General features: G+C 42.9%; 2 protein-coding genes across 2 annotated transcripts; one reads left to right on the top strand and one right to left on the bottom strand.

Moving 5' to 3' along the window:
* The first annotated feature begins 19 nt into the window (after positions 1–19).
* Positions 20–13,971, top strand: LOC122020913 (adenylyltransferase and sulfurtransferase MOCS3-2-like). The gene is made up of 11 exons (XM_042578954.1): positions 20–462; positions 1,851–1,943; positions 2,209–2,264; positions 6,997–7,061; positions 7,206–7,280; positions 7,378–7,456; positions 10,455–10,493; positions 10,605–10,713; positions 12,042–12,160; positions 12,764–12,883; positions 13,411–13,971. Exons 1-11 carry the CDS (start codon positions 186–188, stop codon positions 13,789–13,791), a joined length of 1,413 nt encoding a protein of 470 aa, XP_042434888.1. The 5' UTR covers positions 20–185; the 3' UTR covers positions 13,792–13,971.
* Positions 13,972–17,971: 4,000 nt separating this feature from the next.
* LOC122019925 (probably inactive leucine-rich repeat receptor-like protein kinase At3g28040) lies at positions 17,972–22,180 on the bottom strand. Its single transcript, XM_042577566.1, has 3 exons — positions 20,528–22,180; positions 18,960–20,460; positions 17,972–18,515 (listed from the first exon to the last, which is right to left on the bottom strand). Exons 1-2 carry the CDS (start codon positions 22,081–22,083, stop codon positions 18,993–18,995), a joined length of 3,024 nt encoding a protein of 1,007 aa, XP_042433500.1. The 5' UTR covers positions 22,084–22,180; the 3' UTR covers positions 17,972–18,515; positions 18,960–18,992.
* Positions 22,181–22,467: the final 287 nt, after the last annotated feature.

Raw genomic sequence — 22,467 nt, 5'->3', positions numbered from 1 at the left:
AGAAGGGATAAGTTGAGTAGCAGGGCCACTTCGACAAAAAAAAGGGGTAAATTATGGGGGTGAAACTAACTTTTCCCATGAGGTTTCGAGATTCAAATTGCTGAAACCCTAAACGCGAGCGGAGAAGCTGCCGAGAAAGCAAGTGTTCCAAGCCACTCTCCGGCTACTCTCGTGGCTGGCTGGACATGGAGCCGATGAGTAATGGTAGCGGATCATCCGGCACTGATCTCCCCCGTGAGATCGAGAGGCTCCGCGCCGAGAGAGAGGAACTTGATAACCGAATCCGTCTTCTCGAGGCGGAGCTCGAACCCCAGGACGCCACGCCGGAGAGCCAGAACGCGTACTGCGGTTTGAACCCTTTTTTGTGCCCTCAAATCAATGGCAATTCGCTCAGCGCCCTTAGCCCTGAGATGATCCAAAGATATAGCCGCCATCTCTTGCTTTCTGATTTTGGCGTGGAAGGTCGGTTAGACGTTTGGTTTAATTATCTGGATTGAATGCTATCCTATTTTTTCCCTGAAAAGGCAGATTCCTAGGAGATATATTATGTTATCACTAGGACCATTGGTGAGTAGTGTAATAATTTTTCTCTGCTCAAAGGAATCTTTTTTTATTTCCAAAACTTCTTAATTTGAATTTCTCAATGCTATAAAAATCGTGGGTGTGTAGCATGTTACGATTCTTAATGGTTTAGAAGGGCTGGGAGAAAAGGATTCTCCACCTTTTTTTTGCTGAACCTTTCCTCCCATCAGAGTTCCAGTTAAATGATCCGTCTGTGGAACCAGAGGAACTGATTCTCGACGTTTCCTCTTGTTTTTCAGTCAGTCGAGAACCTGAGATCATAAAATTTCATTGTTTTCCCCATGTGTTGTAATTTTGCAAAGCTGGATCTGCACTGGTCTTCGCTTCAGCTGTAAACCCGATGATACGGTTCACATTGATAATTTTTGGTTGTTTGCAGAAATTCATTCATGTCCAGTGATCGTGACCTCAAAATCTAAATTCTTGTTGTCTATTTATCCCATGCTTGATAGAAAAGTAATCAAAGTATGTGACATTTTTTATTTCCTATTGTGTGTTTTACCTTAGTCTGTATAACTGCTTTACATTATGTTCAGATGTTGGTTCATATAGAATCACATTTAATATTGGTGACTATCAGTTAATGTGCCCCAACTCATGGATTAAAATTTCATACTGCGTTGGGCGAAACGGGCAAAATTTGCTGTTCCATCCACCGCTCAGCACGGGCCACTGTGGGGTTGTGGAGGCTTCGTGATGCCACGGTGACCTCCACGGGGTTTGCTACGATCCCTCATTTTTTTTTCTTTTAAAATTATTTTATTTGTATTTTTAATTTTTTTAACATTTAGGTTATTTTTTTTATTTTTAATTAATATATTTTATATTTAAAAAATATCGAAACCAGACACGACACAGTACTGAAACCTTGTTGTTCTTGTCATAAACTGAAACTCCAATACGGGTCAAAATTTTAAACCATGTCCGACTCCCTAATCCCTAGCCTGTATTAGGATTGAGGAGATCACAAATTGATGTTTTTGTTTTTTGGTATTCATCTTGATAATTTTATAGTAAAAAAGAACTAGGCAGTAACCTTTTTGTTAAATATTTGACATAGCTAGTGGCTTGTTTGGCATCGAATGAGGAACATTGACCTTTCCACCAATTGGTAATTTTCTTTTATGATATTCACCTTGATAATTCTATAGTGGATAACATGCTGTAAAAGAAATAGTTAGTGCCTTTTTCTTGAATATTTAAAATATCTAGTAGCTTATTTTGGAGTTTGGTGAGGAACATTGATCTTTTCCAGTGATACTATGCAGGGCAATTGAAACTATCAAGGTCTTCAATCTTGGTGGTTGGCGCTGGAGGGTTGGGATCACCTGCGGCTATGTACCTTGCCGCATGTGGTGTTGGTATGTAGGTTTTTGAAAATTTTCTGCACAACATGCATGCAGCTGTTGCATTGATCTAATGCTGCATTTTCTCCTCATTGGTTTTTACAGGTTAAGCCAATGTTTATATTTCAGAAAAAGATTGATTTGCAGGCTACAACATTTTATTTTTTTTCAAATGCCTCCACTAAATTTGCATCCACTTCCATTTTGCTTTCCTTTAAAGGCATCTTCTTAACTTCTATGGCTTGTGTCTTGTGTTTAGACTTGATCTCGTTTTCTGTAGGTTGCTTAGGTATTGTGGATGGCGACATTGTGGAGTTAAACAATCTACATCGGCAAGTATGTATATCCTCTTTGCATTTCCTCTTTAGTTTCCCTCTGCGAACATGTATATCTCTTACCATACACTATTCTACTTAGGCTTCATCATAGTGCTATTATAGGACAAATGAAGAACATATTAGGAAATTCCTCATCTTGTTAATAATTATTTATTTGTAAGAAATTTAATGATATAAAATTTTATATTTTTTATGCTATGCTACTTCACGTATGAAGCTCGTGACGAACCAGTCATGGTCGATCCCAAGTTCGAATAAAGGAGGAGGGTTGCGTTAGGCTGACAGTCATGGTCGGTCTCAATCCTGGATAAAGGAGGAGGGTTGCGTTAGAATGCTTGTCAATGTTAAAACTATGACAAATATTCAATAAATGAATCCATTAAACTATTGTACTAGGTTGTTCCCTGTAAGGAACACGTTGAAGATCCGATTGTAACGTCTCGGCAAGGACCGCTACATCTCCAGAACTCAGGTGTAGTATAAATATGTAAAAGTTTGCATTGCAAGGTCCGACTGTAACGTATCGGCAAGGACCGCTACCCCTCCACGAGAACTTGGGTGTAGTGTTAAGTAGGCAAGAGTTCTCACACCATAGGTTGGATAAGAATAAATATGATAGGAAAATCAATAATATAAGATTTGGAACATGGAATATAGGAACCCTCATTGGTAAATCAATGGAGGTAGTAGATACGATGATTAGTAGAAAAATTAGTATTTTGTGTACAAGAGATAAAATGGGTAGGCGAGAAGGCAAAACTAGTAGAGAACTTGGGTTTTAAGTTATGATATACAAGAAAGAGTAAAGCAAGAAATGGAGTGGGTATTGTTGTAGATAGTTCGTTCAAGGATGAGGTTGCAGGAGTAGTTAAAAAAGATGATAGAATTATAGCCCTTAAGATACTAGTGGCAAAAAAATTATGAACATAATTAGCGTAAATGCACCGCAAGTAGAATTAGATGAAGTTATCAAATTAAGGTTTTGGGACAACTTAGATGAAATATTATAAAACATTCCGCTAAATGAAATGATTTTAATAGGAGACAATCTAAATGGACATGTCGGAGTGAAAAATGAGGGATATGAGAAGGTACATAGGGGTTGTAGGTTTGGAACGAGAAATGAGGAAGGAAAACTATTAGATCGATCGCACGTGAGAAAAGGAAAGGGGGGGTGAATCACGTGGTTTTCAAAAACTCGTTTTCTCGTTTTGAAATCAAAGTATACGAATGTAGCGGAAAAACTAAAAAGAATGAGAATACAAGAAGACACAGACAATTTACTTGGTTCAGAGCCTTTGACGACTCCTACTCCAAGACCCAGATCCTACGGACCTATCGATGGGTAATCCACTAAAGGTCTCTTCCGGTACCTCCGGAAGAGAAAATTGAGTATAAAGAAAGTTGAACAAGTGCAACACACTGCACTTGTCCTTTTTGCAGTAATTAATTACAAAAGTAAATTATCGACACTTAGAGATTAAAGTGGGAGTGCTTGTGTCGATGTCAACGCGATCGGAAGTTCTCAGAGCAGTCGTCAAGCGTAACAGCTTTGCAGTAGAGTCATAGCAGGAGCCCGGAGCAATCGAAATCTCAAAAGAACGCGTAGTAGCTCGAATATGTGTTGTTGATGGTTGCTTGGTTGAGCATGTCTTATATAGGCTATGAAAGGTGCCTTCCATAGGCGTGGAAGGCGCCTTCAACTGGTCAAACTCTATCTTGAACGACTTGGCTCTTATCTGCGATGACGTCCAAGTTTATCCTGCGGAAGGCGCCTTCTATGAACAGTGCGAAGGCGCCTTCCATAGCCATGGAAGGTACCTTGGGGCACTGTTCACCCGAAGGTAATTTTTTTTTTTTGTCCTGCAAAACAATGTTAGTCCAATAAACCTGCAAGACAAGTGTTAGCATAATTATAATTAAAGAGTAGTAATTAGTTCCTATCCTCCCTGGACCAAGAACTAGTTAAGGTCTCAACTTAGGGATCTCAAATGAACCTAAACTGGACCGACGCCAGTTTGCCAGACATCCGGTTGGTCACTCTCCTCTAGTGATTTATCTTTAATTTACCAGTTTGCCAGACATCCGGTTAGTCCGTCGACCTGCCTAGACTTCATGCTAGCTATTCGGTCGGCCCGTTGACCTAGCTGGACTTCTTGCCAAATATCAGGTCAGCCGGTCGACCTATCTGGACGTCGCGCCAGCTATCTGGTCGGCCCGTCGGCCTAGTTGGATTTTGTACCAACTATCCGGTCAACCTAGTTGAATTTCCTGCACACTTAATGTGGTTAGATCACAACAGAATCTAACTTAACTTACTTGTCATTCATCAAAATCCGGATTAGACCGTTAGTGCAAATTGCACCAACAAAAACTATATTAGATTCTGCAATAACATATGCCCTTATATTAGCTAATATGTTTTAAAAAAAAAATACTTAGTCACATTCAAAAGTGGGAATAATAAATCACAAATTTACTTTCTTATGGTTAGGAAGAAGGATAGAAAGATTTGTAAAGATTGTAAGGTCATCCCTGAAGAAAGCTTAACTACCCAACTTAGGTTAGTAATGTTGAATATTTGCCTCAAACATAGTATTAATAAAAAATATATATATACAACTTCTAGAATTAAGTGGTGGAAGTTAAAGGATGAGAAGCAAAATATATTTAAGGAGAAGGTAGGAGTACAAGCATTAGGTGAAATATATAGTGATTCTAAGAGTGTACTCGGTGAGTCAAAGGGACATGTACCACTAAGTAAGGAATCTTGATGGTGGAATGAGAAAGTACAAGAGAAAGTAAAAGAAAAATGAATAGCTTATAAAGAATTATATAATTGTAAGAACGAAGAAAACTTAAAAAAATATACAATAGCCAAGAAAGAAGCTAAAAGAGTAGTGAATGAAGCAAAAAATAAAACTTTTGAACGATTATATCAAAAATTGGATACAAAAGAAGGAGAAAGAGACATTTATAGAATAGTTAAAGTGAGAGAAAGAAAGACAAGAGATTTTATCCAAATAAAATGTACTAAAGATGAATGTAATAGGTTACTAGTAAACGTTAGAGAAATAAAAAAACGATGGAAGAGGTATTTTTATCAATTTTTTAATGAAGGTTTAGGCGACCAACTTAACTTAGGTAATTTAAGTAGGTCAAATGAGTATAAAAATTTGAATTTTTATCGTAGAATTCAAACTTTAGAAGTAGAACAAGCTTTAAATGAGATGCATAATGGAAAAGCGGTTTGACCAGATGATATTCCGATAAAGGTATGGAAGTGCCTAAGGAAACAATGTATTTAGTGACTTACAAAATTATTTAACATGATATTAAAAACGAAAAAAATCCTTAATTAATAGAAGATAAGTATTCTAGTTCCCTTATATAAGAACAAAGGAGATATATAAAATTGTGCAAACTATAGGGTATTAAATTAATGAGCCATACTATGAAACTTTGGAAAAAAAATAATAGAAAAAATATTAAGGAGACCACGGTGACCGAAAATCAATTTGAGTTCATGCCTAGAAGGTTGACAATAGAAGCTATACATCTTCTTAAACAATTAATTGAAAAATATTGAGAACAAAAATAATATTTACACATGGTATTCATTGACTTAAAAAAAGTTTATCATAGAGTTCTAAGAGAAATTATAGAGAGAATTTTAGAAAAGAGAGGTGTTATCGTAACATATATTAAACTAATTAAGGGTATGCACGAGGATGTAACGACTAGAGTAAAAATTTTAGGCGGAGTAACCGAAGCATTTTCAATAAAGATGGGGTTGCATCAATGATTAACTCTAAGTTCCTATCTTTTTACACTAATTATAGACGAACTCACTACACACATTCAAGACACAGTATCGTGATGTATGTTGTTTGCAGATGATATTATTTTGGTAAATGAAATACGTGGAGGAGTAAATGCTAAACTAGAATCTTGGTGGGAAACACTAGAAGGGAAAGGTTTTAGGCTTAGTAGAATAAAGACAGAATATATGGAATTTAAGTTTAGCTATATTAGACATAATGAGAATTGTTAAGATAGGAGATGACAAGTTACTCAGAACCGAAAGCTTTAGATATTTAGGATCATTTTTATAAAATGATGGAAGGATTGAGAGAGATGTCTTATATAGAATACAAACAGGATGGTTAAAATAGAGGAGAGCGTCGGGTGTTTTATGTGATTGTAAAATATCTCTAAAACTTAAAGGAAAATTCTACAAAACTGCAGTTAGACCAACTATGTTTTATGGAGCTGAATGTTGGGCACATGAGCAAAAGATGAGAGTTGTCGAGATGAGGATGTTAAGGTGGATGTGTGGACATATGAAAATGAACAGAATAAGAAATGAAAGCATTAGAGAGAAAGTTGCATCTATCGAGGAAAAACTTCGAGAGACACGTTTAAGATGGTATAGGCATGTACTTAGACGACCAATAAATACTCCAGTTAGGCGATGTGAAATGACAAACATGTATATCAAACGAGGAAGACCAAGAAAGACTTGGTTAGCAACAATAAAACAAGATAAAATTTATTTAAGTATAGATGATGATATAGTAAGAGATAGAGCTCAATGGTGTAAAAGGATCTATATAGCCGATTCCACCTAGTGGGATAAGGTTTGGTTGTTATTGTTATTTACTTCACGTATGACTAGATTCTTATTTTCATTATTAGAGTTTGTATTCTTGCTGATACTCTGATTTCAGATTATTCACAAAGAAGCATATGTGGGTGAATCAAAAGTGAAATCAGCAGCTTCTGCTTGTCGCGCGTATGTAGATGCCCTTTTCTCGATCTCTTTAATATGAGAATATCTTTTTTTCGTGTGCGCACGATAAACACAATGAATAGTTTCCAATTTCTCTGTGTCGAATTATATTTGAGGACTTTATCAGATTGAGTTATATGATTCCAGGATTAATTCCTCTGTGAAGGTGGTTGAACACCAAGATGCTTTGAAGACAGCGAATGCATTGGATATAGTGAGACAGTATCCTTAACAAAGTCTATATATTTTTCAAACTTCACCTCTCCATTCAATAGTGGCTAAATTATCTTGCTTTCCAAGGCTACTGTTATTTCCAAAGATATGATGTTGTTGTTGATGCAACAGATAACCTTCCAAGTCGTTACATGATCAGTGATTGCTGTGTTTTTTTAGATAAGGTAATGTTTGGTTAATCTAATTCCTAAGAAACCTTCAAAGTTTTGCTGTTAGTTCTATCAGACTCAGATTTCATCACTTGCCAGCAGTTCATGGTGATTACAGAATTGATGCCACCTAGAAATTGATGGATAAAACTCTTAACTTCAAGCCTAAGTTCAAAATAAAGATACTACAACACCTTGGTTTCCGGCTACAGTGTAGCCAAATATGATGGATTCTTATTGGTGTTTATTCAATTTACAACATTGTTGTCTTTGACACTTGCTGTTCATGCATATGGGAGTTAGCCTTTGTTATCTTCTGATTGGGGATCAATACGACAGTTGAAAAATTGAAGTTTCAAATCAAACATTTTCTGAAGTGTCAATATTTGAGTGTCTAAATTCACAATTTGCTATGAATACCATAGGGCAGCCTACCTATTAATATTTATCCATCCGCTTGGGTACTGTACTGTTGTCCTGTGAGGTGATGAACAACATCGTTTATACCTTTATAGTGTTGTTGACATATAACAGTCATCAAGGTTCATGCCATACTATACCTATGGTATGTAGCAGTCCATCTTTGAGTTTGATTCTCTAATAAGCCATTTTCTTAGGTTATGAGATCAAAATGACTGATGCAAATTGTCCTCATGAGTAATCCAAATTTAGGCCTTGAAATCAATGGTCTCAATTATCTTATTCTTACTTACCTCTATAAGCAAATTAAAATATATTTGCTTTATGATGCAATATCAGTTCTTTTGTGGAGGTTGATATTTTGAAAATTAAGCTTGATTTCTGCTCTTTCTCAAATTGTATCTCATGTTTGTATTACCTGGAAAGAAGTAGAGCTTTCCATGAACATCCAATTTCATAGAATAATCTTAATACAATTGAGGTCTTGGCCCAAAACTTATGCAGTGGAAAAGGAAAGGATTAGCAGTGGATCAGCAACCGTGGGAAGGAAAGATCAGTGAGAAAGGATCAGCAGTGAGTAAGAGAAACTCACCAGGCCATGAGCTTGGCCACTGTGAGCTCATGATTAGGCCTTACAATTGTGTGGCTGTCGGAAGTTCTTGACAAAGCCTAGCTGCCATGAGGCTGCTGCGAGCTTACGGCTAGGCCAACTTCTGCAGCCTTGAGCTTAAGGTGGCCTTGTGGAGACTTCTTGACCTGGTCTGGCTTCTGTGAGGCCTAGGGGTGTCAATTCAGGTGGGGCGGGTCAGGTTCGTCAGGTCAATTTTTTTTTTTTTAAATCTCAACCCAAATCCGATCAGAACCCAAATTCAACTTGAAACCCCTAAACTTGAACCCGACCCGAATAACCCGATAAACCTGATTCAAAACGACTTTTTTTTTTTTGGCTATTTTTCATATAAGTATTTATTTTTATCTAAATACATCAACATTATTGTACTAACATTGATATTAATATACATAAAAGTATCTTAATTTTCAAAATAAAATTTGATTTAACCCCAAAACACGCACTAAACCCTAAATTTAGGTTGACTCAACCCGATCCGAAAATTTTAAACTTGAAACCCTCCAACCCGAACCGGACCTGAACCTGAAAATTCTCAACCTGAACCTGATTTTTTTCGGGTTGACTCGGGTTGGGTTGTTGGGGTTGGCGACTTGGCCTGGCCATCATGAACTAACGACCTTGTCTGTCACCTCATACAGTCATATTGGCATGTTGTTGGGGGCACACAGAGAAGAAGTTGCGGTAGTCGCCTTTTGGGTGGACAAAAAATGAGAGAACCTTGGGTTTCATTAAGTAAACGAGGGAATCTCGACTCATGCGATACATCCTTTCCCTCTTCCATTCTTAGGAGTAAACAAGGCATTAGTGTCTCAAGAGGTTATTGTGTGCTGATGGATGGGTGGAAGATGAATTTTGTTTGTGCCAACTGACACAAAGTGATATTTTAAACCCTGATATGTAATAAATATTTGCATTGAATCTATATATATTGATTAGGGCATAAAGAATTTAAGAATTAATACTATTAGAATCACCTTGTAGCTAACGCAGGTTGTGAGCCTGAATAAGTCATCTTCTTCACTATAACCATGACATAATTTATAAGCCCCTAAAAGAGCAGGGTCACCTTATGTAGCTTCTTTTTCTTGTCAGTGTCACTTGTGTGGTCACTGCCAAAACCCATTTTCCCATGGGCTAGAGCATCTCAGAGAGCTATGAAACATTGTAGGTGACAACTACAACGAGGTGCCTACATCCACAAAATGGAAAATAAGAGATTGAAGAGGTTGTGATGGGAATATACAAATGACACATTAAAGTGGCTTGTGGATTTGCAAGCAAAGGCAAGGGTTCTACACATCTTGGGGTCGCAGGAAGATTGAAGGTTGAGGGAGAAGAAACATAGAAAGTAAATAGGCAATTGAACATATTAGAAATGTTTTCATGGCAATTGTTGAATGGGATTGTTCAGAAGGAGAAGCTGCAAGCTTGAGCAGAGTAATTCGATCAGTGATCAAGTGAATTTTAGAGATGAAGTAGGAACTAATTAATGGGAAATAATATTTCCATTTTATGTAATTAGTTGCATAGTTTCATATGGTTAATATTCAAAATCTATTACAAACCATCTTGAATGAGGACTATTCAATTGAAACCTTTATTCAAGGCAGTTAATTGCATAATTTTCAATGGATAATTCCCCCAAACAGATGATAATATACCATTTGAAGCTTGCATTTGTTTTTGATATTTTGAATGTATAAAATTAATAATGCAACTGTCAAAATATGATACGAGAATTAGAAAACAGATGGCAATTTCTGGTCAGTTATTCAAAATAAAAGAAAAAGCTTAACCAGCAAATATTAGAGAAGACAGGTGTTGAACACGGCTTCGTCTATATATATATATATATATATATATATATATATATATATATATATATATATATATTTATATATATATATGACATTGAATTTGTTATGGCATCCTTCATGACTGGTTGCTTGCTCTTCCTTGCAGCCTCTAATATCAGGTGCAGCATTGGGCTTGGAAGGTCAGGTAGTCTTATACTAAAAATCTGCTTCCTTTGGATGGCATTGCTGTATTGTATAGAACCTAAAAGATTTGAGTTCCAAACTGTTATTACTAAGATAGTACACTTTTATGTAGCTCACTGTTTATCATCATAATGGAGGTCCTTGTTACCGGTGTCTTTTTCCCACCCCACCACCTGCTGCGGCATGTCAAAGATGTTCTGATAGTGGTGTTCTTGGGATAGGTGAGTTGCAAATCATATAATCAGTTTCTGCCAGTGATTTTCTTACCTCTCACAAATTTCCATCCATGCTTAGTTTCATAAAGATCTGCTTAGTTCGAGTACGTCCTGTTGTATCATTGGCAATCAAAATCATGGTTTGAAATCTCATACTGTGTTGGGCGAAACGGTCGAAACATATCGTTCTAATAAATCATTGAAACTCGATACCACTCGATACCAAAGTTCAAAATCTCAAGTTGTGTCAGGTAGTTTCAATCTTTAATCGGAAAGATACTATTCCAGTATCATGTTGACGCTCTGATGTATAGTGTAGGTGATAGATTAGAGGTTGAAGGAGGAAAGAGATGAAGCAAAGGAGGATACATTGTCTTTGCTGAGTGGTATTGAGTTTCGGTAATTTAGTGGAATGATATGTTTCAATTGTTTCTCCCGTCATGGTACAATATTTAAAACCATACTTGGCACAGATAATGTCTGATTTCTTTTTCAACTCTAATCCATTATCGACACCATGCATCGAAATATCAACACAATATCGAAATGACTTGAGATTTTGTAACATCCTTTCTTTATTCTCTATGTGCTTGGAGGGAGGGAGGTTGGAGAAAAAGGTGTGGGTGTAAACAAACCGAGCTTTAGCTCTGTTCAAGCTTATTTAATAAAAATCTTATAAAGCTCGAGTCAAGCTCGAGCCCTATTTATCGAGCTTAATTAATAGAATTGTTGTCCTTATAAATTAGGTTAAACGGTTATCTAATACATGAAAATTATATATTTTTTATTTTAACATATTATGAATAATTTAAGATTATAAAAATTTATAAATTACTATATTTTTATTTTTTGGAATAAAAAATTAAGAAATAAAATTTACAATTAAATTTTACACAAATTAATAAGAAAGCTTATTCATAAATTGTTCATGAACGTTAACAAACCAAGCTTCTTCGAATGTGCAGTTCATTAACTTTGTTCATAAATGAGTTTTATCGGATCAAATACCAGTTGTGTGAATCACTGCAACATGACACTGGATGTACGGTGGTACAACTATTTCTTTCTACCATTAGTTGATAAAATTCTTTGATTGTGTTTTTTCTTATGCAATTGATATGCTTATGAAACCATGTAGATTTTTTTTCTTTGTAATTATCACCGAAAGAGTACTATTAGTTGGTGAAATTCTCTTCTATTTGCCAATGTAATTGATATGCCTCTGAAGTGGCTTAGACTTTTTGTTGTCTTTTTCTCTATAATTATGAATAATCTATTTATTGTTCTGAACTTTTTTGGTGGTCTGGTGCAACATGTCTATATTGGCTAATTAGTTCCGGGAGTGATTGGTTGTCTCCAAGCTTTAGAGGCTATAAAAGTTGTCTGCAATGTTGGTGAAGCTCTCTCTGGAAGAATGCTTCTTTTTGATGCATTATCTTCTCGATTCCGCACTGTATGTTACTTGACTCTAGTAAAAATTCCACTTAGCTTGTCTCTCATTTTTTTGTTTTTTCAAATTCATTTTTATTTGTATACTATTTGTAATGTTATGATAGACATGTAACTGGGCATGCATATCAACAACTTGAGCATTATGAATAATCTTATTGACTGAATTTTCTTTTTGGATTTGGATTATTTAGTATACCGTGAACCTTTTCCTTGGTGCTTGATGCTTCACTCCTAAGATGTAAAGATATTCGCAATTTGGCAGTTTGATCTTGTATTTTGCATATGGAAAATACCCACTGTGCAGGTGATGAAGCTCTGAATCTTCTTTGTAGCTGTCACTATATTGCATTACTGGACATTTTTTCAAACGTGTTTTCATCATCTACCTAAAAACCAAAGGACATTTACTAGAGAATAAAAGATTAGGACATTTACAAATTATCTTTTATCCTCTAAGATATTTACAGCTTCTAATTTAAATAAAAGTTGGAGGTCACTAAGGACATTTACAAATTATTTTTTTTCCATAGTCTTCTCTAATATATGAGATTGGTAATCTTTATAGAATTATTTGATACTCACAAAGCTGCACTACTTTTTCTAGGTCAAGATTAGACGAAGATCTCCACTTTGTCCTGTTTGTGGTGAAAATGCTGTGTTTACTTCAGAAATTTTTGAAAGTTTTGATTATGAGAACTTCACTCAATCCCCTATGTCTGACAAGGTAAGCTTGCTATTTACACAGTAATGTATGATGTTTTGTATTGTTAATATAACATTTAGCAAGTTGTAGGATTTAATTATCTCAGTTAATTGAGTTACTTTTAAGTTTTCAACTTGTGTCGGTTTACTTCTCCATCTGATGTAGTTTGGTTGCTTTATTTTATCAATTCTTGTAGATAGTTGTCTTGCATGATTCTTAATATCTGCTCCTATAGAAGTATAATGATATATAAACAACTATCATTTGCAAATGATGAACGCTGTTAAATTGTTTAAAATATATTTAAAACGGAAGTATTTCCCTCCATTTCATGTGGCAAGGCCAAATTTTATTCTTTTAATTTTTAGAGGGAAGAAGGTTACTAGGGGAAAGAGGAAACGTTCTAAATTTTCTTAATGAGAATTAATACAATGGTGAATTTTGTTGAATGAGTTCAGGAAAAGTTTTAATTAGTCTAAGGCACATGACAATATGACAACATGGTTGGGAAGAGCTCAATATTTCTGGTATAATTATTTATCTTGCAGGCAAGCAACACACTGAGCCTGATTCCTGAGACTTCACGGATCAGCAGTAAAGAGTATAATGAAATTGTTAACAATGGCGAGCCGCATGTATTGGTGGATGTAAGGCCAGCGCATCACTTCAAAATTACAGCTATTCCCAAGTCAATTAACATACCTCTGTCCACTCTAGAAGATAAGCTTTCTACAATCGATTCAATTATGAAGGAAGCAGGGCAAGATTCCGCTAAATGTGCTGGCTTGTATTTAGTTTGTAGGAGAGGCAACGATTCCCAGAGGGCTGTTCACTTTCTCAGCAAAAATGGTTTTCCTCTTGCCAAGGACATTGTTGGGGGGCTTCAGTCTTGGGCACAAGATGTTGATCCCACATTTCCAACTTATTAAGGAACAATTGTTTATTAAGATATGACTGCATATATAGTATGAAAATTTTGTGTTTCTATAAATTATTATTGGTTGTGATTGGTTAGACTCAAGTGACATGGAATGGATCATTTCATCATGGTTGTCTCAAGTTGTACCCACCATTGTATGTCTTACAATCTGATGATGTTTATTGGATTTTGTGACTGCTGTGTCATAGTTGCTTTAAGGACTTCAGTGATGCATGGGTGGTGGCTAATGGTATATGATGCGGTTGTAGCATAGGTGCATAAGAGAGAGTATAGAGATATAGAGAGACATTTTTGTCATTTGGTTGCTTAGGGCTTGAAGATACGGTTCATGTGTTGCAGCAGAGGAGGTGGGGGGACGCCTCTGGCCACCACTTCTCTCCTCATGTGCCACCCCCTTCTTCCTTTTGCGGTTGGGTCGTTACCACCGGAGAGGACTCGTCTCCTTTCCGCTGCCACCAGGGGCCTACAAGGCTATAACCACCACGCGTCGTAGCTTCCTTCGCCGGTAGCTATCACGCTCCATAGCCTCTTTTGTCGGCAACCCCCGCACGCCGCAGCTTCTTTCTCCAGCAGTCACCGCGTGTCGCATCTTCTTTCGCTAGCAGCCACCACGCGCCGCAGTTCCCTTCGCCAGCAGCCACCGCGCGCCACATCCTCTTTCGCCAGTAGTCACCGCGCCCCATAGCCTCTTTCGTCGATAGTCACCGCGTGTCGCAGCCTCTTTCGCCGGCAGCCACTGCACGACGCAACCTCCCTTGTCGGCAGCCTCCACATACCGACAATCCATGTGTAGAAGTCCACTCGCCGACTTCGCCTCAATTCCAATTTTGTGTCACTATTGTGTTCCAACCCCTGTGCCGATCCAGTTTGTGTGTCGTATCCCGAGCTACAGTCGTAGTGCAACCTATTGTTGTGTTTCGGCCTACGCGCCTTGTGGTGTTTCGGCTTGTGTGTCGATATTATATCCGGCCTACGTGCCGATGTCATCTCCCGACCTGCGTGCCGCCATTATCTCTCGGCTGATATGTCGTTTTCTGAATCCAGGTCACGCTCGGCTCTAGGTAGGCAGATCCGGCTCCTAAGTTGACACATTCATCTACCCTTCCGGATTACGGCGACTCGATCAGCATCGTGACTAGCTCACCGATCAATCCGAGGGCATCCCCCGGGGCCAGGGTACGTCGTTGTACTCATCCTGTATTTATTTTGTTATTCTACTATTATTCGGTTGCTTACATATTCGTGGGACCCGTCTCGAGCATCGAGATACCAGGGACCGGGGCAACCTGGTCACTGCTGCAGGTACTGTTGACCAAAGGGCCTCTGACGACTTGCTCAACACCGAAGACAACTCATCATCCAGGTCATGGAGATGCGGTCAACATTCCAACCACGTCACACCGATAGTTCTATCTTCTCAGATTCCCGACGGGATGATATTGGCGCCGTCTATGGGAACTTCGTCTGATCTGGAACATGAACATGGGAGATGCCGAAAAATTCTACCATCCTCATGGTCTCGGTGGGTTTCGACGAACATATCATATTCCCCTTACTCCATGGGTATACGGGAGTCGAGGAACTGAGTCAGATCTTCTGCTGGTCGGCAGGTCGGTTTTTCCGTTATATTTTCTCATTTTGTCATAAGATCCGTCACAATTCGCCAATCGAAGACTCCCGTGCCGATCGGCCGGATTTATATTATAGTTGAGTCATGGGTTCAACGTCGAAGACTCCCGTGCCGATCGGTCGGGTTTATATTATAGTTGAGCCACGGGCTTAACGTCGAAGACTCCCGTGCCGATCGGTCGGGTTTATATTATAGTTGAGGCACGGGCTCAACGTCGAAGACTCCCATGCTGATCGGTCGGGTTTATATTATAGTTGAGCCACGAGCTCAACGTCGAAGACTCCCTTGCCGATCGACCGGATTTATATTATAGTTGAGCCACGGGCTCAACGTTGAAGACTCTCGTGCCGATTGGCCGGGTTTATATTATAATTGAGCCACGGGTTCAACGTCGAAGACTCCCATGCCGATCAACCGGGTTTATATTATATCAAAGTCACGGGCTCAATGTCGAAGACTCCCATGCCGATCAGCCGGCTTTATATTATATTAGAGTCACAAGCTCAATGTCGAAGACTCCTGTGCCAATCGGCCGAATTTATATTATAGTTGAGTCACGGGTTCAACGTCGAAAACTCCCGTGCCGATTGGCCGAGTTTATATTATATTAGAGTCACGAGCTCAATGTCGAAGACTCCCATGCAGATCGGTCGGGTTTATATTATAGTTAAGCCACGGGTTCAACATTGAAGACTCTCATGCTGATCGCCCGAATTTATATTGTATTAGAGCCACGGGCTCAATGTCGAAGACTCCTGTGCCGATCGGCCGGATTTATATTATATTAGAGTCACGGGCTCAACGTCAAAGACTCATGTGTCGATCGACCGGATTTATATTATAGTTGAGCCACAGGCTCATCGTCGAAGACTCATGTGCCGCTCGACCGGGTTTACACTATATTAGAGCCACGGGCTCTAGAAGTCAAGCGACGACTATAAACCCTTGATTCAGAGACTCCCGTGTCAATCGGGCGGGTTTGATTTATATTAGAGCCACGAGCTCTAGAAGTCGAGTGACGACTATAAACCCAAGTCTCCACCAACCATCGAGCGGCGACGTTAAACTCAGGTGTCCACCAACCGTCGAGCGGCAACATTAAACTCAGGTCTCCACCGACGGTCAAGCGACGACTTTAAATCCCTATCTCTCCTGTTTGGGGTTGAGCAGTCTTCACTGGTCGCGGACCAGCATATCGGATCTCCTATCTCCCTCGTTCGTGGTCGAGCGGCCTTCACTGGTCGGGGACCAGCTTAGTAGATTCTTTTATCTCCCCCGTTCGGGATCGAGCGGTCTTCACTGGTCGTGGATTAGCATATCTGATCTCCTATCTCCCTCGTTCGGGGTCGAGTGATTTTCACTGGTCAAGGACCAACATATCGGATCTCCTATCTCCCCTGTTCGAGGTCGAACAGTCTCCACTGGTCACAAACCAGCTTGTCAGAGCATTCATCTCCCCAGTTCAGGGTCGAGCTATCTCCAATGATCTCGGACAAGAGTATCCCCACTGATCTCGGACTATCGTATCGCCACTGGTTTAGGACTGAAGTATGTTCACTTGTCTCGGATCAGGGTATCCTGCGGGTTCCATGCCCTTCGATCGCATGAGTCTCGCACCCACTCGGGACACCGACTCCATGATTTTCGCTCTCGCGATCCTATCCCACTCAGCATCATCCCACTCAGTACTACTCGATTGTCGGGCCATCATTTTACGATTGTCCGGTCGACATTCTCTAAGATGCTCGTTCAACACTCTCGTAGTCGTCCGACCGGTATCGCTCAGCTGTCCGTTTGGCCACACACTTGAGCTACTTGGTCAAACGCTCGACATTCTCTAGATGACTAGGTCAACAGTTTATGACCGACTGGCCGACATTCTCTCGGGCGCTCAATCAGCTCTTTCGTCGCCGCCCGATCCCTATCTCCTGACCGTCTGCTTAGCCACTCGCTTGTAGTTTCTGACATCATTGTGATCGCATAGTCGCCAGTTTTATGGTCACCCAGTCGACATTTGGGTTGACTGGTCGCATTTTATGATTATTCGATTGACGTTTTTCGGGGGCCCTCTTGGCATTCTCCCGATCCATCGGTCAACATCTCCACAGTCGCGTGCTCGGCATCGCTTGCCCTATGTCTCTCCTCCTGATCGGTGTACTTCCGATTGCTCGGTCAGCATCCTTCTGATTGCCAGGTCGACATCCTCCCGATCGTGCGCCCGGCAGCCCGCTTGTCGCTCAGTCGATTATCATTTTACTCGTCACCCACTTGACGTTTTGCCGCTTGCTCAGCATCTGTTCGATTATCAACTTGGTACTATTTTTCATAGTCCGCTCGACATCGTTACCATCTCATGCGACACCATTACTATAGCGACCGCTCGCGTGGCATTATACGATGAGTTCAGCGATTTGATTCAGTTATCAAAAGTGATTCAGCATTTACGATAGACTGTCCAGTCAGTCGGACGCACGCCTTCTTCAACTAGACTTGAGGAGGAAGCTTGTGATGCGGATGTATCATAGAGGCATAAGAGATATTATAGAGATACAAAGGGCATTTTTGTCATTTGACTGTTTAGGGCTTGAAGATGCACGGTTCATGTGTTGCAGCAGAGGACGTCGGTTGCGTCATCTCCACTGCCAGGGAAAAAAGGGGGGTCCTGGTCGCACCACGCCGCCGCCGCCGCCTCTCTCGTCGCCGGCGAGCCAGCGGTCCTCCCTCTCCTCTCACTGGTAGACGCCCCCAACCTTCTCAACGCGGACGACGTCGAGCAGCACCGCAGCCTCCTCACGCCACCTCCTCCGTCGACGCGAACAGGGAAGAAAGCTTCTTCTGCATCTCTCGCCGTCGTCGTCGCGCCGTCTCTCCTTCTCTTCTCTCCCTCTCCGCTCGCTGGGAGACGCCTCCCGCCACCACTTCTCTCCTCATGTGCCGCCCCCTTCTTCCTTTTGCAGTTGGGTCGTCGCCACCGGAGAGGGCTCGTCTCCTTTCTGCCGTCACCAAGGGCCTACAGCCACCACGCACCACAATTTCTTTCGCTAGCAGCCACCGCGCGCCGCAATTCCTTTCGCTAGCTTTATCTATATTACAAAAAAATGTCCTTTATTAAAAAAATTAACAGTAATTTTTCATTTATAATTTATTATCTAAAAAATCTTTATATGCATTTTATTAGAGCAGCCTTAATCAAACTGCTTTATCTTAAAGTTGCTTTCACAAATTTAGAACTGTTCCAAAATAGCAAGGCAACATTTTATATTCCTGCAGTTAAAAAAAAAAAAAAAGTAAGTTGGGTAGAAAAGTATAAATAAAATATTTTTTCACAATATAAATAATTAAGGGTGTTATTTTAAAAAAAAATATTTTTTTTTGTTGTCATATATCTGTGTCACCTAGGGAACGAAATCAATGAGAAATTCCATCAGTAAAAGCAGAAGAAAAAAAAACGGAAATCCATACAAAATATGGACTTTCAATCGGATCGTTGTAGTTACAGAGACTGATGGATCATGCAAAATACAAACCATGCGATTGAAGAATCGGCAGAAAATTGTTGCTTAAATCGGCGCCTTGATCACCTCCAGTATCTGCACGACCTCCGCCATGGACGGCCGGCTCGACGGAATCTGCGAGGTGCAGACCAAGCCCAGCTTCAGCACCGGCAGCACCTCCTCCTCCGGGAACTCCCCCATGCTGACGTCCACGCACTCCGCCACGTTGCACTGCTCCAGCAGCGCCCTCACCTGGTCGATCAGTATCACCACGTCCTCCTCCCCGTACTCCACCGGCCTCCTCCCCGTCACCACCTCCAGCATCAGCACCCCCATCCCGTACACGTCGCACTTCTCGTTCACCCTCAGGCTCTGGCACGCCAGTTCCGGCGCCATGTACCCCATCGAGCTCTGGAACCGCCCGCTCGCCACGTGCTTGTCCAGCTTCTGCAGCAGCCTCACCAGCCCGAAGTCCGACACCTTCGGCTCGCAGTCTCCGTCCAGGAGGATGTTCGTCGGTTTCAGGTCGTAGTGGATTATGGGCGGCCGGAAGGCCTGGTGCAAGTGCGCCACGCCCTTCGCCGTGCCGAGCACGACCTTAAAGCGCTCCGGCCATGACAGGGGAGGTACCGATGCATCCCTCTCGTGCAACCTCGAGTGCAAGCTTCCGCAGGGGGCGTAGTCGGAGAGCACTAGCTGCAGATGCGGAGTCCAGTAGTATCCCCTCGGCGACAGCACGTTCGGGTGCGTTACCTTGCCGAGAATCCGCACCTCGCGGTCGAAGTCCTCGTGGTACTGGACTATGTTGGCCGTCACCAGCCTCTTGACCATCATAATGCTTCCGTCGCCGGCGGCCATAGCTCTGTAGGACGTGCCGAACACGCCCTTGCCGAGCTCCGTTGCCTTGGCCAGCAACGCCTCGGCGCCGCCGTTGAGTTCGTCTATTTTCAGAGCGCATCCGGCGCCGAGCGCCACCATCCGCCCTACGGCCGGTCCGGCTGACCTACTCGAGCTCGAGCACGTACTCTCCGGGGCTTTCTCCGGGAGCCCCATTCTCCGCCTCGCCGACACATTGAGGAGCGTGACCACCAGAACGCCGAGCACGATGATGAGCGCGGCGGAGATAGCGATGATGGACGACGCGCTGAGGAACCGCCGGCGCCGGACCGGCATCGTCGATGCTGGGTAGGATAAATTGGGCATATTGTTGGCGAAGCCGGGGAGGTAGGCGTTGGGGTCTAGCACCAGGGGCTTGGGTACGTTCATCTTGCAGGGCTCGGTGACGAGAGGGGTGCACAGGCCTAGATTGCCCTGAAGCGCGCTCTGGTCCAGGCTCTGGAACACGCCGTCGACGGGGAGCCGGCCGATGAGCCGGTTGTGGGAGATGTTCACGGCGAGGAGGTTGTCCAGGCCGCCCAGCTGCGGCGGAATCTCGCCGCTTAGGTTGTTAAACTCCAGATTTAGGATTTCGAGCTTCTTCAGACGGGAAATGGAGGGCGGAATCGAACCATTCAGGTTATTGTGCGATAAGCTCCTGAAAGCCATCAACAATGTCAGAATCGATCTTGAAGTATTTAAAAAAGGGGATTCAGAGTACTCACAGGAGATACAAGGAGGAACAATTCCCCATCTCCTCAGGAATTGGACCGCTGAGAGAATTTCCATCCAATTGCAGGACGTAGAGACTGCCGGACTCGCACAGATCGACGGGAATCGACCCATACAACGCGTTTCGACGAAGATCCAGCACCGACAAGTTCCTGAATGAGCCCAGCTCCGGCGGCAGCTGCGACCGGAATCCGTTCCAAGAGAGGTTCAGGTATCTCAATCCGAAAAACAAGGCCATCTCCGGCGGAATCGTCCCGGTGAGGTTATTGTCCGACAGGTCGAGAAATTGCAGGGTCTCTGATATCCACGAAGATCCCGCCGGCACTGCCCCGGTGAAAGCATTCGACGCCAAGTCGAGAACTTGCAGGCTGAGATTGAAAATCCCTGGCGGGATGCTCCCGTTCAATTTGTTTTCCTTGAGATGTAGCTCCGTGAGCTTCGTGCACTCCGCAATCTTGTCAGGGATCGACCCGGCGAAGTGATTGCTTGAGAGGCCGAGATAGTTGAGCTCCTTTAGGTTTCCGAGTGACGTCGGGAGGGTTCCGGTGAGCTTGTTGTTGGATAAGTGCAGTTGCCGGATGGCCGTCAGGTTGCCAAGCCATTCGGGAAGGTCGCCCACCAACTGGTTGTTGGAAAGCCTGAGAGATGTTAAGGAAGTGAGGTAGCGCATGGAGCTCGGCAGGGAGCCGTCGAATGAGTTGTGGCTCAAGTCCAGGGCGGTGAGATGCAGGCAAAGGCCAACGCCGGAGGGAATGGCTCCCGAGAAGCGGTTATAGTTCAGCCGGAGGATCTTGAGGCTGTGCAGATTGGCAACGCCTTCGGGGACTGCGCCGGAGAAAGCGTTGAAGGAGAGGTCGAGCACGCGGAGCCTTGAGAGAGACCAGAGTCCGGAGGCGAAGTCCGGCGAGCCGGAGAATCTGTTGGAGGAGAGGTTGAGGTGGAGGAGGAGGGAGCAGCGGGACAATGCGGCGACGGGGAGGGGACCATCGAGGCGGTTGCCGGCGAGGGAGAGGAAGCGGAGCGAGCGGCATGTGGCGGCCGAGAAGAGAGCCTCCGGGAGGGGACCGGAGAACGCGTTGGAGGAGAGGTCGAGGGAGAGGAGCGAGGGGAGGAGCGCGAGGTCCTGCGGGACGCGGCCGGAGAAGGCGTTGCGGCTGAGGTCGAGGAAGCGAAGCTTGGGGAGGAGGGAGAGCCCGGGCGGAATGGGGCCGGAGAGGTTGTTGTCAGAGAGGGAGAGGGCGGCGAGCGCCGGGAGGCGGTCGAGGCCGCGAGGGAGAGGGCCGGAGAGGGAGAGCGCATCGAGCGCGAGGCGGGCGACGCGCCCGGTCCCGGCGTCGCACCGGACGTGCGCCCAGTCGCAGGGGGAGGCGTCGGCCTCGTTCCATGACGCCAGAGCGGCCGTCGGGTCCTGCAGCGCCGCCTTGAACACGACGAGGCCGAGGACTTCCTCGCTCACCGGCACCGGAAGCTCCAGCGCGCCGGCGAAAGCCGGCAGGAAGCAGAAGAAGGAAAAGAGGAGCAGCAGAGCGCTCACCGATCTCACCGCCATCGCCCCTGCAAAACCAGCTACTCGGCCTCGGCGCTTGGATTGCGTCTAGGCGTGGAAGAGGGAGAGATTGGACATGAAGATAACTCCAAATTAGGAAGGAGGGAAAGGGAAAGACAAATTGAGTCACGTTCTGGGAGACTGTAGAGTCCATGTCTTGTAGCTGCGCCTGCGAGGAAGGGAAGGGAAGGGAAGGCGGGAAGGGAGGGGGGAAGGGGCGCGCTGCTGGTCCTGCCTGAAAAGGAAGAGAGGGCTATTTCTGACGCGTCACAGGTCTCGCATATGGAATCGAACCGTTGGGTTTAGTTGAGTGCATGTTGCTTATCAAACGCTCTGTTTACTTCTGAACCCAATGGTAAGACGGAGAATGGGGCTTCTGCGGTGGTA

The sequence above is a fragment of the Zingiber officinale genome, chromosome 9A (assembly GCF_018446385.1).
Source record: "Zingiber officinale cultivar Zhangliang chromosome 9A, Zo_v1.1, whole genome shotgun sequence".
Taxonomy (NCBI): domain Eukaryota; kingdom Viridiplantae; phylum Streptophyta; class Magnoliopsida; order Zingiberales; family Zingiberaceae; genus Zingiber; species Zingiber officinale.
The sequence above is the reverse complement of the archived record's forward strand: the minus strand, read 5'-3'. Positions and strand labels throughout refer to the sequence as shown.